The sequence below is a fragment of the Calonectris borealis genome, chromosome 4 (genome assembly GCF_964195595.1).
Source record: "Calonectris borealis chromosome 4, bCalBor7.hap1.2, whole genome shotgun sequence".
Taxonomy (NCBI): Eukaryota; Metazoa; Chordata; class Aves; order Procellariiformes; family Procellariidae; genus Calonectris; species Calonectris borealis.
Genome location: NC_134315.1, coordinates 26,481,402 through 26,497,418, shown reverse-complemented (window position 1 = coordinate 26,497,418; position 16,017 = coordinate 26,481,402). Strand labels below are relative to the sequence as shown.

The 16,017-nt window shown below is 36.9% G+C and overlaps 1 protein-coding gene across 10 annotated transcripts in view; it reads right to left on the bottom strand.

The window, feature by feature from the left end:
• The window catches only part of WDR19 (WD repeat domain 19), a 49,233-nt gene that overhangs the window by 32,742 nt on the left and 474 nt on the right, over positions 1–16,017 (bottom strand). For 6 of the 10 annotated variants that reach the window (XR_012673480.1, XR_012673479.1, XM_075148931.1 and 3 more), the window contains exons 2-11: positions 14,872–14,963; positions 14,722–14,787; positions 11,030–11,155; positions 8,116–8,231; positions 7,432–7,547; positions 6,052–6,132; positions 3,710–3,822; positions 2,284–2,457; positions 1,013–1,083; positions 85–257 (exon numbers count right to left, since the gene is read on the bottom strand). Coding sequence is in view for 8 of the 10 variants with exons in the window: in XM_075148931.1 (XP_075005032.1) it covers positions 85–257; positions 1,013–1,083; positions 2,284–2,457; positions 3,710–3,822; positions 6,052–6,132; positions 7,432–7,547; positions 8,116–8,231; positions 11,030–11,155; positions 14,722–14,787; positions 14,872–14,963 (1,128 nt within the window). In the remaining 2 variants the exon portion in view is untranslated. Of the gene's footprint in view, positions 1–84; positions 258–1,012; positions 1,084–2,283; positions 2,458–3,709; positions 3,823–6,051; positions 6,133–7,431; positions 7,548–8,115; positions 8,232–11,029; positions 11,156–14,721; positions 14,788–14,871; positions 14,964–16,017 lie in introns of those variants that run through there. The other 4 variants (XM_075148936.1, XM_075148935.1, XM_075148939.1 and 1 more) reach the window with 4 other exon arrangements.

The window sequence follows — 16,017 nt, the reverse complement described above, 5'->3', positions numbered from 1 at the left end:
AACAAAATAAAACAATTTTCATCCACTATCAATACTTATTTTACTTATATCTAAATGACGTTTAAAAGGAAGAGGATATCATACTCTTTCCACATGATTGGCTATAGTAACTTCAAGAAGAGAAGTGAGGTATGCAATCCGTGTACTGCAAGCATCTCCAAGGATTGGAAGCTTTGTCAAGAAAACATGGAGGGATCCTCTTCGTGTAGATACTGCCAACAACTGTCCGTCATCTGTCCAAGCCAGCTGATCTACACCTAAAACATTCACAAGTTTTTGCAAAAAAAAAAAAAAAAAAAAATTCTCCTTTCTTTAACTACTGAAACCAAGAAACAATTATTTTGCTTTAAAATGTGAAAACAGTAGGAATTCATACCTAGGAATATATGTACTAATGTACTCAAACATAACCGATTAATATAATTCCAAGATTAACTGGAATCACTCAAACCAAACCCATAATTTACTAATTTAGCATTTTCCTAAGAGTGAAGACTTGACAGTAACTGAATTATTTACAAACACTACAAGAGGAGATAATGGTGGTAACTCATTACCCAAGAACATAGTCTTGTAACAATGTTCTGGAAGCCACAGGCACAAATCCTGTATATCAGGATGAGAACAGATTAAGTATCATGTCAATACAAGAGATGCTGAAAAGCACAAAAAAAACCACCAAAAAAAACATGGAAAGAAGCAGAAACTAGTTAAGTATATTATTTTAGTAATCTGAATATACTGTATTACAGATTCAAAAAACCAAAACACTAACTGATCAAATATTCTGAGACCTGTACTTCTCTATACTTTGAACAGATAAAATATGTTCCCATTTTTTTATGGGTCACCTAATAAATATAAGTTGGCAAAGAAGGAATTTATGATAAATGTAATATTTACACAGTTTTTCCAACAACAGTACTTTCACTTACGTAAACAGAGTCACCATCAAAATTCTGGTTTACTTAATTTGTAAAAATTTCTATCCACATGGAGACTGCTAACATACCTTTGTTTTCATCATCCAAGTTTATTATGGCATACATTTCTCTCAGGTCTGACAGATCATGGATTTTAATGCTAAAACAAAAATCAACAGTCATTCTCACTAATATAACTCTCAGTCATTATAAACTGGAAGAAACCCAACCCAATCAAGACAGCCTAATGGAGCAAAAAATAGAGCGCAAATGCAAAATGCCTTCCGTTTCCTAAAGAGCAACACACACGCATTGTTATTCATCACTCTAAATAGTGTATCACTATCACTGTACAAAAAGATTTGCTCAGAGAACTAAAATTTGAGGAAAAGGCACAAATCCAATTTGAAAGAACTCAGGAGTGGGAAACACACACTATTACTCCCTTTTGACCTGTTACAATACACATTAGGTTAAAAACACACTCCTGATGGACAAACACTGCTTGAAACACAGATGCAAAAAACTAGCTTTCAATCCTGCTTCACAGAAAAAGGGACAGAGTGAGAGTTTACTTATGCTGTCATGTTACTCAATATATGCTTAAAGAATCCCTTAAAGAAATAATACTTATTGTACCATAGCTGAAGTGCTTGAAGCTGCACCATGTTTTGCTCATAGTTATACCACTCTTGAAGTGCAAGTGTCATAAATCAGCATTCTGTTAAGGTCATACACAGAACTGTGAACAGACAGAACGGTCTGACTCCTACCATCACTCAGTTCCTTTTTTGCTGAAGAATTCAGATATCACAGAATCAGGGAGTAGCAGACGAGGAGCTAAAGAAGATATTCTATCATATGCACAACATACTTTGGAAAAACTCCAGCCTCTAACTATTTTTTTTCTTTAAATGCTTACACATTCATACTTCTGTCTAGATTGCAGGTAGGACCAAACACCAGGGAGGAGGATATCAGGATATCAGCATACTCAGTACAGCTTTAAATGAATTGTTCTCCCATTGCTAAGCAGACGTTTGTCCAATCAATAAATCATAGTAAAGAAATGTGGACATTTTTGTAGCCAAGTGACATAGTAGAAAAAGAAAAATCAAAAGGACTAATCTATACTAAAGTTTAATTAAATTTTTTTTTGTTTACAATTAATTACAATAAAGTTAACTTAGCTTCTCCTAACTTCAGGCAGAGAGGCAGTTCCACAGAGCAATTCACCTCACCTTCTCTGCGCTGACTTCTTAGGGAGTCTTGAAGCCTTAGGGAGCCTAGCTTTGATGCCTAACAACTACAGTTAGATGCGAGATGAATTCCATTCTTTATGTATAAAACTACCACTTACCAATTGTCTCCACATGATGCAGCTTTGTTTAATGACTGTGATATAGCAATGCTGCTTAGATTATCCTTATGATTATGAGCTTGAAAGATTTCTTGACCTATCTCACGAATGTGTGTAGAAATGACTACAAAACACCCTCGTGAGAAACCAATCATAATGTAGCCATCACCATACCTGTTACAAAAAAACCAACAATTAAGACATCTATTTATGCAATATGCAAAATGCATTTTCTTTCAGGCTACTGGGGTAACTGTCAATGCCTCCCATTAATAGGAAAAATAATCAAATTATGGGAATTTATATATATAATGTAGAACAATATAGTATAAAACAGATTAAGGGAAGAACAACCAAAGATTCTTGAAGGACAAAACCATGTTTGTGCCCAGAGTTCACTCATAAGTCGTCTTTATTCTCTTTCTACATTCTATAATGCCACTTTACTTTCAGCAAGCTGCATACATGGCAGTGATGCCAGGAGAAAGGTATCTTCATTGGAATAAGCATGTCAGGAGATGGAAACTTCCATTTCAAGGTTCCAGCTGACTTGGTCCCATCAAAGTTATGCTAAAAATAATAATGCTAGTCACTGTGCCCTTAAGGCATACTACTGCAAACGCAGTGGAAGTACCAAAGCTACAATCTGTATTTGTGAATAGATAGTCTGTTTATTTTTCATAGTGTCAAGTAGAAATAATGAGGTTAAGGCAGAAATAGTTACAGCGTGTAAGGATGAATTCAAACAATACCTCATCAGCTTAGCTGCAAAAAAATCATTGCAAGGCAAACAGCACAGGTATGCCTTGTCAGACATGTGGCCGTTAAGAAGCATATAGCTACAGGTTTTCTTACACGGTTGTAGTGTAAAGGGATAAATGTCAATTCCACGTTAACTGAACAGGCATTAAAAGACATGGTGTCATGATTCAAAGATACAGAAACAGTACAGCTGCTTTTTGGGTACAGAGTTGAAACTTCTAGCTTGGGATTTCTTCAAAGGAACATGACCAATTGGATTACATAGCAGGAAGGCTACAAGAACTTTGCACAACTTTGTATACCGATAAACTAACTGAAGGATACAACTCCACCCCTAGCTCTTTCATCAGTTACTCATCCAAACAGCAAACAACCTATAAAACTCTCAGTTTAATCTACTGTCAGGACAGTTCTAAAGCTGAGCATACCAACAGCGATTATATTTGAAAATACTGCTTTTATAACCATTGAATTGTCAAGTAAAACAATTATAAAATGTAGACTTTGTGTTTGGAACAGAGTTATTAAAAAGGCTATAATACATCCAACAAAAATACAGTGTAAGCAAGGGATATACGGTATCATTTCCAGCATTTATCAGAACTACTGGGAAAATCTTCAGCTCGTTAATACTAGAATGCTTAATTAAGAAAGTTAAGCTCACCATCTGTAGGTTACAATACTGCCATAAGGCTGCTGAAATTTCAGATCAATTGGGTTATCAGGATCATTCAAATTAAAAAGAAAGAGAGTCTTCTTGCCGACCACTACACTTACCTGCCAATGAAGGAAAAGAAAAATTAACTTGATAAGAATGGCATCACTTTAAAATAAGGCCCTACATCTTCACTATAAGATGAGATTTAGGACTTTCAATAATCCTTAAGAATCCCATGGACCTGAATTCTGAATCTTCGTCAACAATGAAAGAGATTTTCAGGAGCCAGCGGTTCACAGATCTAAATGCAAGCCCAGCAGAACACACATCTCAAATTCAAGACTTCTCCCTACAGAAGCATTAAGTCAGCTTCATTTCCTCAGAGGAAAAGGCAGCAGGTCACATGGAGTTATCCCGTTGGACTACTCTCACTTGAACTACAATGTGTTTTTTGATCCACAGAATTTTTAACTGGGAGGTTGAAGGGAAGACTATCACAACACTACTATCTCAAGTAACTTGCTGAGATTTCAAAGATATAAAGACAATTCCAAAAGAAATAGCCTGTTCAGTGTGTATTAAACATGCAATATTTACAGTTTGATATCAGTCTAGGTGAGTGCATTTTATTTGATGAATCCCATAGAGATGTTGGACTTCATAGCGGAAGACAGGTTGAACTTTACGGGTTTTTTTAAAGATTATTTTTGTTACTAAAGCGTTATTGTTGGGCAAGAGTAAAACACTTATTTGAGAAAAAGCAAGGAAAAGCAACTTGTTTCACCTTATTTTTTGACAAAGATACTTTGAAGGGCTATTTATAAGTTTACTTTACGTTACCCACTGTTCCAGCTCTCCTTGTCTAAAAAGGAGACAATGGTTTATTCCTAAAATAGGGGCTGGAAGCATGAAATACAAAGCTGGTATTTTCAAACTGAGGAAAAAAGGAATATGTTGACCTAATCCAGAATTACAAACTCAAATTCTGACCTATAATTCCTAAAGTTACCCCAAATATAAAAAGTATGTTTTCTGCCTTTTAAAAGTTTGCTTGTAATTCCATTGCAGCTTAATGATGAAGTATTTAAGAATTACTATTTCTTAAACTCTTCTAAGAAATTACAGGAATTATTTTATGTTGCAGGGCGAGATGTTAACTCTAGTACTAGTTATTTTGATCCAACTTGCAGGTTGTTTTTTTTCTGAGGTCATAACTAACAGCCTGGCAGTGATTGTTATCAAGACAAGCCTCCCCACAACAACAGACACTTAGAGAATAAATGTCATGTTGTTTAGAGCTGCTGACTGAACAACCAAGCACAAACACCAAGAACTACAGAATTACAGAATGTTCCCTAACATTTTACAGCAAACTTGACAGCTGTAATAAAAAACCTGCAAAGCCTAGGCTATCGCATACCCCAGGAAGCAGCAGAAGAAATCAAGGCTGAAGTCCTCAGTTCCTGCATTTGCAAAGTATCTGTTAATTAAATTTCCCTAGGAAGCAGAAAACATTTCACTCCATGCAGAGAGGCAAAAAACTCCTACAGGACCTTGTCAATGTCAACATGAGTAAAAATTCTTTCTTGACACCTATACTCCATAGATTAAAGCTGACTGTGAGAATTTAATTATGTTGTATAAGGGTATAGATCTGGACAAATTCTAACACAGTACCACCTTTCTATCCATGGATTTTCTATGTCTTGTCTTGGTATTTCATTGCTGATCATTTAATAATATGCTCTGCTAATAGTTATCATTACCCCATTTTTCTGTACTTCACCATTGACCGACATGATGGACTTTGATTCATTCAAGAAAGACAATGAAGACAATGAAACTGCAGCCATTTAGACAGAGACAGGATAATGCTCACAGCAGAAGACTCACACCAGGGCTTTTAGTCTCATTGATGCTGAGGTTTGCGTAAGATGAAAACCTGTTCCTAAAACTGACAGCTGGAAATCTGCCCTCAGAGGTAGCATCTCTGCAATTTTGACAATCCTGCTCCATTTCCATCTGGACATTGCATGTACTGTTCTATATTTATATTGTATGTATTTCTTTAAGTCCCTGCACACATCTCAATCTATTATGTTAACTACCACTGCAAAACTGCTCTGTTATCTGTCATATTGCTAACCACTGCACTTTTCATGAATACATCCTTAATGAACAAAGGGTTTACTTTAAAGGAAAGTTTTGGAAAAGAAAAAAAAAAAGTCTTCAACGCCAAATCTTAAGTCAGGGAGGAACAAATTGCTTCCTGGCCCATACTGCTTGCCAGCAGAAACCCTGAAACATCAGATTAACACTTTTTACAGTATTTTGTATTGACTTCTTACTGTGCTTTCCCTGGTTGATACTCTTTCATCAGTCTTCATAACTGAGAACTGCATATCACTGGGATCTGAGCTCACTGAGGTCTGCAAGAAAGAAGTTCAGATTGAGAAATCAACAGTTAACGTAGCAAGTACTGATGATAAAAAATTGCATTATTCCTGCCCTGTAAATTTTAGCGTTAAGAATAGATAGATAGATAGACAGACTTGTTATTGCATTTAGTATCAAAACTAAGAAAAAGTTGGAGAAAACATGACTTCAGTTTGGATCATAATGACATGTTATCATGGAACATACTGAAAAAAAATCTAGAAAACAGTTAGAAATACAAATCCAAATAGAGAAGGAAAAGATCCAGATGAGGAAGAAGACTTGCAAGATGATATTATACAGACAGTACTAACTGAACAGTACAAACAAGGTCACTCCACTGCAAATTCAAAGAAGGAAGACCAAGAATAAGGCATACAAGTTAAATACTTACCATGTATTTTAATATGGACATACCTGATCTGGTTTAGGTAGAGATAGCAATCTAGTTGCTTTTGTAGACAATATGAGGTTACAAAACCTCCTAAGCAAGCCTTGCTTAGGTCTCTGCTGTCTGAGCTACACTGCTTCTGCTATCTAAGCCAGCTAGTTTAAAGCACAGACATACCCTAATGAATTTATTAGGGCATTCTTCTCCAATTTTGATCTTCACACATAAAGATGGAAGCATATGAAATGAACTATGAAAGATTTGTTCTTTGAAAATCTTGAGTGAAACTCTGTTCATTAAAGTTTAAAAAGTGAATTATATTCATTTGCATATTATGCAGCAACTGTCATTGCTCAGAAGGACTGTGATGTATGCAAACAAACAGAATGTCTGATTAGAGAATCTGAGTGTACTTGGAGGAAGCACTGGAATCCGCCTCTCAACCATGCAATGGAGGTCCAGCCTAGGAGTAATCCTTGCACATCAGAGGCAAGATCTTTGTTTAACCGATCTAAAGCAAAACGACACTAAAAGTACTTCTTAAAGACCTTATAAACAGTCATGTGAGAGCTGTCCTGTGCTGCTACTGGGGAAGTCAACCTAAGAGTGCACTTATAGGATCCTCTTGTAACAGATACAGATCAGGATCAAGGATGAGAGAAGCATGTTTAGGCAGGACCACAGCAGAATTGCAGAGACTCTAATATCATAAATCACGTTGCATAATACAGAAGCTCAGATGTTTAGATATGCCCTCATCCTACGTGAGGTTTCCCAAAGGCTCCTTGTCCTTGAAAGCAGTGGGATTGAGAAGGCATAAGCTCCTATAGGTCCTGGCTTTCTCGGGAACCAGGAGTATTTAACGTATGCCTTAAAATCAAATGGGGGTTATAAATACTACCTGTCTTATAGTATCCCCTTCCTGATTGCTTATAGTAATCATTTTGTCTTCACCGCCTAGAGCCAGAAGGTTTTCAGTACTCCAACAACCACAAGTAATCCGCTTAGTGTGCTTACCTGAAAAAGAAAGAAACTTATACAACACAAATGAACACAACCACAAAAAAAATCTGGGATGGAAATAGGCTCTATTTGGCCACTCAAACACAGATTGTCAGAATCTTATTATCAGAGCAATTACAAATTCAAGAGTAATTTTTTTTTTTTTTTTAAATCTTCTACTCCCAGATGGAAGTCTTTTGACCTTACAGAAACTTGCACAGACCCTGTTCTTCCATTTCTTTACATCAAATTTCTGGGAACTGTGCTACATCCTTAACCCTTCTGCCCAGAGGTATCCTAAGCAGGTAAGAAAAAGTACCTTAGTAACAAGAACAACCACACAAATCCCTTGCAAGAAAGATAACACAAGTTTCCCATAAGGCAGTATCAGGTATGTGTATATATATTTTTAACTTACTATACTATAAAAATACTCTGGTAAGTACCACAAAACAGAAGGTGCAAGCTGAGTATGAGCACATTTTTGACTTGCATGTTCATATACAGAAGTAAAAAGGAATCGAAGTATATTAGCAAAATTCCACTTTCACATGTGCAAGCTTAGTTTCAAACGAGTGCATACCAAGAACAGGAATCTTGCGAGAAGTTTGACGGTTATATATAAGTAAGTTTCCCTTTGTTGTTCCAACAGCAAGTAAAGTTCCGACTCGAGACCATAATAAGAAAGACATTGCATCCCTAAAATAAAGAAAAATTTTACTTCATATAGTAGGGATTCCTTTCATGTGCTTCATATAAAAACATTTTGCATAGTTGTTTTGAAGTTCTATGAAATCACACAGACCAAGCAGAATTTTTAAATTAAGCAAATGTTCCTACAACAAGTATCAGAATTATTTAAGTGTGCACGAAATAGCGAAAGTAATAAAAAGTTGTATGAGGTAATATAATAAGACTTGTACAAATGGAAATATGTCTGCAAATATCAACAGTCTTTGATGGAATCATGGGTAATTTGGCCAAATACGCAGCTTTAAAAACCAGTCAAAGATACCACAAAGGTACGCAAGATTTTCCAGTCACTTTCTGCATTGTTTTTTTGCACTTCAATAATCCTACGAATTCAGCCAACTCCAAGTGAATAGGTCTGTTCTAGTCAATGTAATGAGAAAGTTAGAAAGAGCCATTTTAACTTGACGTTTCAGATACAGCAAGGCCTATTTTGGTGTATATTTAAGGGTACACAGATAAATACTAAACAACACATTTTTTAAAAAAAAGCCTCTTAAGCAAAAAAAAATTAATCGAATTTTCTAATTAGTGCAGTTATTTCCATCAAATGCCTCTCCCGTCTTTTTAAATTTTACTGTAAGCATGCCATAGCAATTTGAAACAAATTTCAGATATTAATTGACACATGAAATGACCTCCAATATATATTTGGTTTGCACGTGAGGGGTTTTGTTTGTGCTTTTCTAATTGCAAAAAGAGAAGGATACCAGAAAAGCCTGTTTATCACACCGTTTATATGTCTTAGTGCTTATTCTTAGTGCTTAAGCAATAACACTGTGACAAAAGAAGGATTAGGCACTTAAATTGATATATACTGTTCTAGCGAAGACTGCCTCCAGTAAGCAATTTACCTCAGATATTAGAGAGAAAGATCATGAAGGAACTGCAATAACCGCGTACTCCATTCTGGTAAGTACTTTCTATGCTCTTTTTTGCTTGCATACTGGCAAGTTAGTCTTCCCCCCAAAATATTTGTTCACACATGAAAAGGAGGTACAACATGGTATATTCCTTCACGCCATATAAGGTGTATATACATCCTCATAAATTGTTTTGACTATATAAATAGCTATAGTTTAAAACTGACCTATCAAAAAAACCCAAACGCCTACCTGGGAAAATTTTACAAAAAAAACCAAAATTTAATGCCAAAGTTGGTGTATTCCACCAGAAAAGAAGATTATAAACAATAATCATTATAACATCTGTGCTAAAAAGACATATTGTTGATAATATGTAGTAACTAATAAATAATGACAAAAATGTAATGACTAAGAAATAACTGAGTAATCCACAAATACCTAAACAAGATGCCTATATAATGCTACATATAATTAATTAGACAGTAGGAAGAAGTAATCACTTTCAATTTCTCATTTGTATGTACAATCATTTGCTTGCTTTGAAACTGTTATCTAACACGTGAATTATTCTGCCGACAAACAATCTTCATAACATAACTTCATTAAATCACATATAGGTTAAGTCACTGTGTATTTTGTGCAAACTGGCAATTCTTTTAATTTTTCAGGAATGGAATAACTTATATAGAAGTTATTTTTTTGTTTCAGTACAGTTTAAGTTCAGTTTCAACGTACACATGTAGGATACCAGGCTGTAACATATGGAATTATCTCATAATCAAATATCCAATATTCCAAATGAATTTTACAAAGCACAAGTGTACATGTTAATGGAAATATGGAATATTCCATATTTCAGACATGGAGTTTTCAACCTAAATCTGGAAAAAAGACACCCTCATAGAAACCAGCAAAACCCCCAGCCCCTAATTTTTCTAGCTGAACTGAATTTTTTTGATTTAATGGATAAAACACTCCAATCTTGGTATCTTTGACTACTTAAAGCAAACAAACACCCCCCCCACCCCACCCCCCAAAAAAAACCCTCCCAAAAACATACACAAAGGAAATTTATGGAAGGAAATGAAGGGTTAAATCAGAAGGAGTGTTTGTCTCAACTCAAGTAAATAAAATAGCAGCAGTATCCAAAATTAGCTGTTTCTCTGCTCAGGTGAGTGCCCTAACAAACATGGGACAGATTTGTTTCCACTCTCTTTCCTACAGACAGAATGTTTATGTAGAGTGCAACAGTTTATTGGAATAGATTCAAAGAAACTAAAAGTTTAATTGTTAAACCAAGCTTATTTATTAACCCTGTGCTTGATTGTTATGTAGGCCTCAGGACAGTTTTAAGACTGTGGCCAAATTCAGAAAGGTAGGGATTTGAACCTTAGAGTAGGATCGCCTTAGGTCCTAAACCAATCTGCTTTGTGAATAGCACTTTAGTCCCCTTATAAATCTAAGGGGAAAAAATCCTAGCACCACTAAAATCACTTCCCTTACTTTTAAGCCCCCTTTTACTTGTGTGAAATATTTTGGAGAAAGTGTAGCTGGTGCAGATGCACAAAAAATTCACCCATCCTTGTTTCTACCACAAAGTGGAAACATTGAAGAGAAGCTCTCTGGGGACTTTGGCACTGTAGATAATTAAAAAAGAAAAAAAAACCCTACCAACCCCAAAACCCCCACCCACAACAAACACTTCAAAACTAGCAAATCATACCAAAAAGAATTTAGCAACAAACTGTAGCATATTAGTTAAACATTATATGTGCTATGAGGACTCCAATGAAAAGATGATCTTTGCAATATATCCTCCACAACAAGAAGCCACAGTGGTCCAAGTCTTCAAATAGACACTTTAAAAAAAACCTTTCTTACCTCATGCCACTGTCTACTTGGCTTGTTTTGTTTGTGTTTGCATCCCACAGAAATATGGCACTAGATTTGTCTGTGATTATTGCTAGAGTATCTCCATCCTTATCCCAGTCCATAGCAACACAGTTACTGAAGAAAAAAAAAAAGACTTTCACTAATTGTGTTAAAATATGTTTGTGAGTGTACAGAAACTGCCAAGAATTATTCAGTTGAAGTCCCTGTCCTTCCTTTTCCCTCCCAAGCAAACCCATGACAGATTGCAGATTTACCTGTAAAGTGTACTTTTATAGCAACCACACCCTTACTCAAATCTCATCGAAATGCAGAGGTTGAAAGGAAGGTCGTAAAAAATAGACTGCTACTTCCATTCTAGTACTTGAAATACTGCCACCTTGATTTTCAGGAGACAGTGAAAATCCCCTGTAAGGTTCTGTTTTGTTAGAGGCTATTCAGTGTTGGGATTATTTTTCTCATAGTTCAACAAGCATAACGAACTTGGACAAGAAACCTATGCAGAAGCAGGAAAAGCCTCTACTTGCAAATAGTTCCCAGAATGAAGAGGACAGCAGACTTACCCACAAGTCTCTAGTGAATTGGAAATGGTGTTGTTAACAACACATATTTAAAGCACCATATACTGCAAACTAAGAACCCATACTATCTGACACCATTCTTTTCTTTCTAGATAAGTTAAATTGTCAGTTTCAGGTTAAAAAGGTCTCTCTACAAAAAATTTCACTCTCATTACCACTCAAATGAAAAACTCCTAATGCAAGCAATTTCAAAAGTGTCCTACTGAAACACACATTGCTGTAAACTAATTCAGTAAACCTTCAGTTCCAGTTTTTCCTATCGTTCTTTTTAAAACCTTAGCAGTTTATTGTAGACAATAAGTATGGACTATTCCCAAAACACAACCATGAATACTTAACAGCCAATCAAAACATCAAGAGCAGGAATAACAAGGACAAGAAGAAAAAAATAGGGAAAAATGCAGATTGATAAGTAGTAAACAAAACAAATTAATCAACCTAATGGTAAGAAGATGCTTATAACATCAACTATTATAGCAGAAAATATCTGACATCCTGAACTCCATTCTTATGCAAGGAGAGGTCCAGCAGTTAACAAGTGCAGCTGGTTAACAGTTGACCAACAAAAAAAGAAGCAAAGTTTGGCCTGAGGGGGAGAACCTCCATATAAGCACACTTGTTTCTCTTTAAACTGTATATCACAAAAATTGAATTTTATTCTAATAGTAATAATTAGAGAGAATTTATTCTTCAATCACAGCAAAAGGTTGGAAATAAGAATTCAAAAGAACTACCTAACCTAGGTAGAAGGTTTGCCGGTGGGCCTCAAAAAGTCAGTACTATTCGAACTACCATAAGCTGATGTTAATTATTTCGACAAGCCTTTAGGATATGTGGTTATTATACAAGTTTTTTCTCTTCTTTGCCTTGCCATAAGAACACAACATTATTTCACAACTGGTTTAGATGTTATGTTTCCCTGAAGGAAAGGGTCACACCTGTTCATCAATAAGGTAGTGCTATCAGTGTCCATCAGTAAGGTAGACTCCCCTTCACACCACCCTCACCAACCCAGTAGACAGTAGAGGATCCCCAGTCCAACACAATCTCTCCTCAGAGTTCACCACTGATTCCACACAGCCTTCCTCACTTTTGGCAGTTTGCTGGAGAGAATGAGCATTTATGACAGATTGTGCAAAATACAGCGCAGAATGAGCTGGGCCATGGATACTACCGAGCAAAAGACACTGACATAGCCAGCCCACATTATGAATGGCACCTAACCAGAACAGGATTTTGAAACAAGACAGCGAGATGCGATAGTCAGCGAGATACAAGCGAGTCCGGTAAAGAGAATGAGAATTGCATCTCTTGGTTTGGTGCAAGGTGGCAACTACCATGAACTGGGGGAGTTCAATACAGGCTGGAGGACGAAGGGATTGAGAGCAGCCCTACCGAGAAGGACTTGGGGGTACTGGTGGATGAAAAGCTGGACATGAGCCAGCAATGCGCGCTTGCGGCCCACAAGGACAATCGTATCCTGGGCTGCATCAAAAGAAGCGTGGCCAGCAGGTCGAGGGAGGTGATTCTGCCCCTCTACTCTGCTCTGGTGAGACCCCACCTGGAGTACTGCGGCCAGCTCTGGAGCCCTCAGCACAGGAAAGTCATGGACCTGTTGGAGCGGGTCCAGAGGAGGGCCACAAAAATGATCAGGGGGATGGAACACCTCTCCTACAAAGAAAGGCTGAGAGGGTTATTCAGCCTGCAGAAGGCTTTGGGGGAGACCTTATTGCAGCCTTTCAGTATTTAAAGGGGGCTTATAAAAAAGATGGGGACAAACATTTTAGCAGGGCCTGTTGCAACAGGACAAGGGAGAATGGTTTTAAACTAAAAGAGGGTAGATTTAGACTAGACATAAGGAAGAAATTTTTTACAATGAGGGTGGTGAAACACTGGCACAGGTTGCCCAGAGAGGTGGTAGATGACCCACCCCTGGCAACATTCAAGGTCAGGTTGGACGAGGCTCTGAGCAACCCCTGAACTCACGGCAGAGGGGTTGGACTAGATGACCTTTAAATGTCCCTTCCAATCCAAACTATTCTATGATTCTATAACTGCAAAAACTGGATTTCTAGAGAGTTCTTGGGGAGCGAAGTGATTCTGGCTCATATCTCCTAATGATACAGGGATATGTAAGTGACATTCTAGAAATGAAAATTAGACTTATAGATTAGAGGTTTCAGATTTAAAGCCTTAGTGAGAGTTTTGCCTTGACTAAGGGCTCCACCTTAATCAAAATGAATCAGGTTGTTGGAAATAAAATAAAAAATCAGGAATTTGCATGAATACTTAATCTAAGAGCAGATAAAATACTAAAAAGAAATGAGAAGTACACAAATGAAACTATGCTACATCAGGTAGTAATGGTGCCCAATAAAAGTAGATATAGAGCAAAATGGTGTGATGACCTGATGTCGCAGTGTTTGCACCTAGGGAGGTTTTCTCTGGGTCGTATCTAGCCTGTTCCTATGGACTGACTGCCTTTTAGCAGTTAGACTGCATCTTCCAAAGTACACCACTTTTTAAATTCATCTGAAAGGAATCCGGTTTGTACACTCCAACACCACTCTCTGATGTGAACCAAAGCGTGATAAGCAGGAAAAACAGTGAGATTCACTTCAGAAGTACATTCCTGATCTAAAGTAAAATGCCAATGTATACATTATGCCAGTGACATAAGCAAAAGCACTAAACCAAAAGGATTCCTCAGTAAGGCTATGATAACAAATTACTAGAAAACTGACAATAGCAAGAATGCAGTCACAATCAGCATGACACAGATATATTGTATACAACCTCATGATGTTCTTTCTTAATATGATAGATCTTTTTCTAATGTTTTAATGAAGTAGATTGAGTTTATTACTAATAAGGAGTGTTTGGGGTAAGAGAATATATTTTTCTGACTATCCTTGATAGCTTACTATGAATTCAGCTTTTACTGTCTCAGATTCCATACACGCTCATCAGTTTGTCTTCTTTTCCAGGTATGTTTACCAGAAACAGTGTCTTCCTACAAAGTTCTCACACTGTATAAGCCGAGGAGAAGCATTTTTAAAGAAAACAACAAAGAAAATAATTTAAACCCATCTTAGTACCTACCCTGGTAAGCTGATTTCATTTCTCTTCTGACCATGACGATCAAAAATTTTCACAGCACGATCACCTCTAAAGAAGATTAACGTACAGAATAATTACCTTTCTTCATCAGTGATTTCTATGAACAAATGCAATAAATATTTGTAATCTTACCCTGTTACAGCAAGGAAATTTCCCAAAGTTTTCTGCCAAGCAAACTGCACAGGGGAACCAGACCAAGCTTTTTCTAACAGACTGAATACTTGCTGGGAGACAAAAAAAAGTGGGAAATTACATATCTTAGAATTATAAGCATATAACAATAAACAACTTTGTAACATGTTAGCAACTGCAAGTACTGTGGAGGAAAAAAAAAACCCCTCAAACACAACTTCTGGGTGATTCTAACGTACCAAAGTACCAAAATTCCACAGAAAAATCTTTTGGGTTGTGCTGGAAAAATTGAAGTTTCTTATGCTGGGTGTCTGCATTGAGAACTACTGTGACTCTACCAACTATTATTTTTTCTCTTATGGAGTTACTAGAATAAAAAAATTGTATGAGACTCTCCCCTTCATGTCGAAAGACCAGAATGTTTAGTTCTCTAAATTACATGGAGAAGTCCATGACCAGAAAGCATCCTTAGTGTGTAAAACACAGAAGGCTCAACATCTACGCTTTTAAAGACATGTAACTATTTTGACCTCTCTGAATTGTTAGGTCTTAAAACCTAAGACCTCAAAGCTACTCAACCATAAAGATCTGACTTCCGACTAAGAAAGTTTCTCAAATTCCTTTTCCTTCCCCACTACCTGCACAGGTATTTCTATAACTTGGGTGTAAGAAAAAGTCCACAACTTTCACAGCTTGCTATCATGACTTTTTCCCTCCCATGACACCAGATAAACACCAACATCTGGTGTCCACCAAACGCCTGGCAGGCTTACTCAAGTCTTTGCCAAAGGTCCCCCATCCCTTCTTTTGGGTGAATGTAAACTGAGGCATTCTTCACACTGAATTTGCATTTTACTCACACAAAGCGTAAAATTATGAGAACCGCATGCCGTAAGCACAAAGAACATCCGACAATTATGTTTGATTTTGAAAAAAATTTAATAAAATCTGTAATAAACCAACGATAAAGAAAATCATCATGGGAGTGCAGGCAAGCTCCGGCTCTTCATGCTCTCACTGTACAGTAACGCATCAACTAAAACCCCCAAAGCGGTCTGAGTAGGAAACTTTCCTTTTGGCCCAACCATTTAACCGCTGCCCGAGGAGGGTTTCTCGCACCCCTCTGCGCTGCCAGGGCCAGCATTA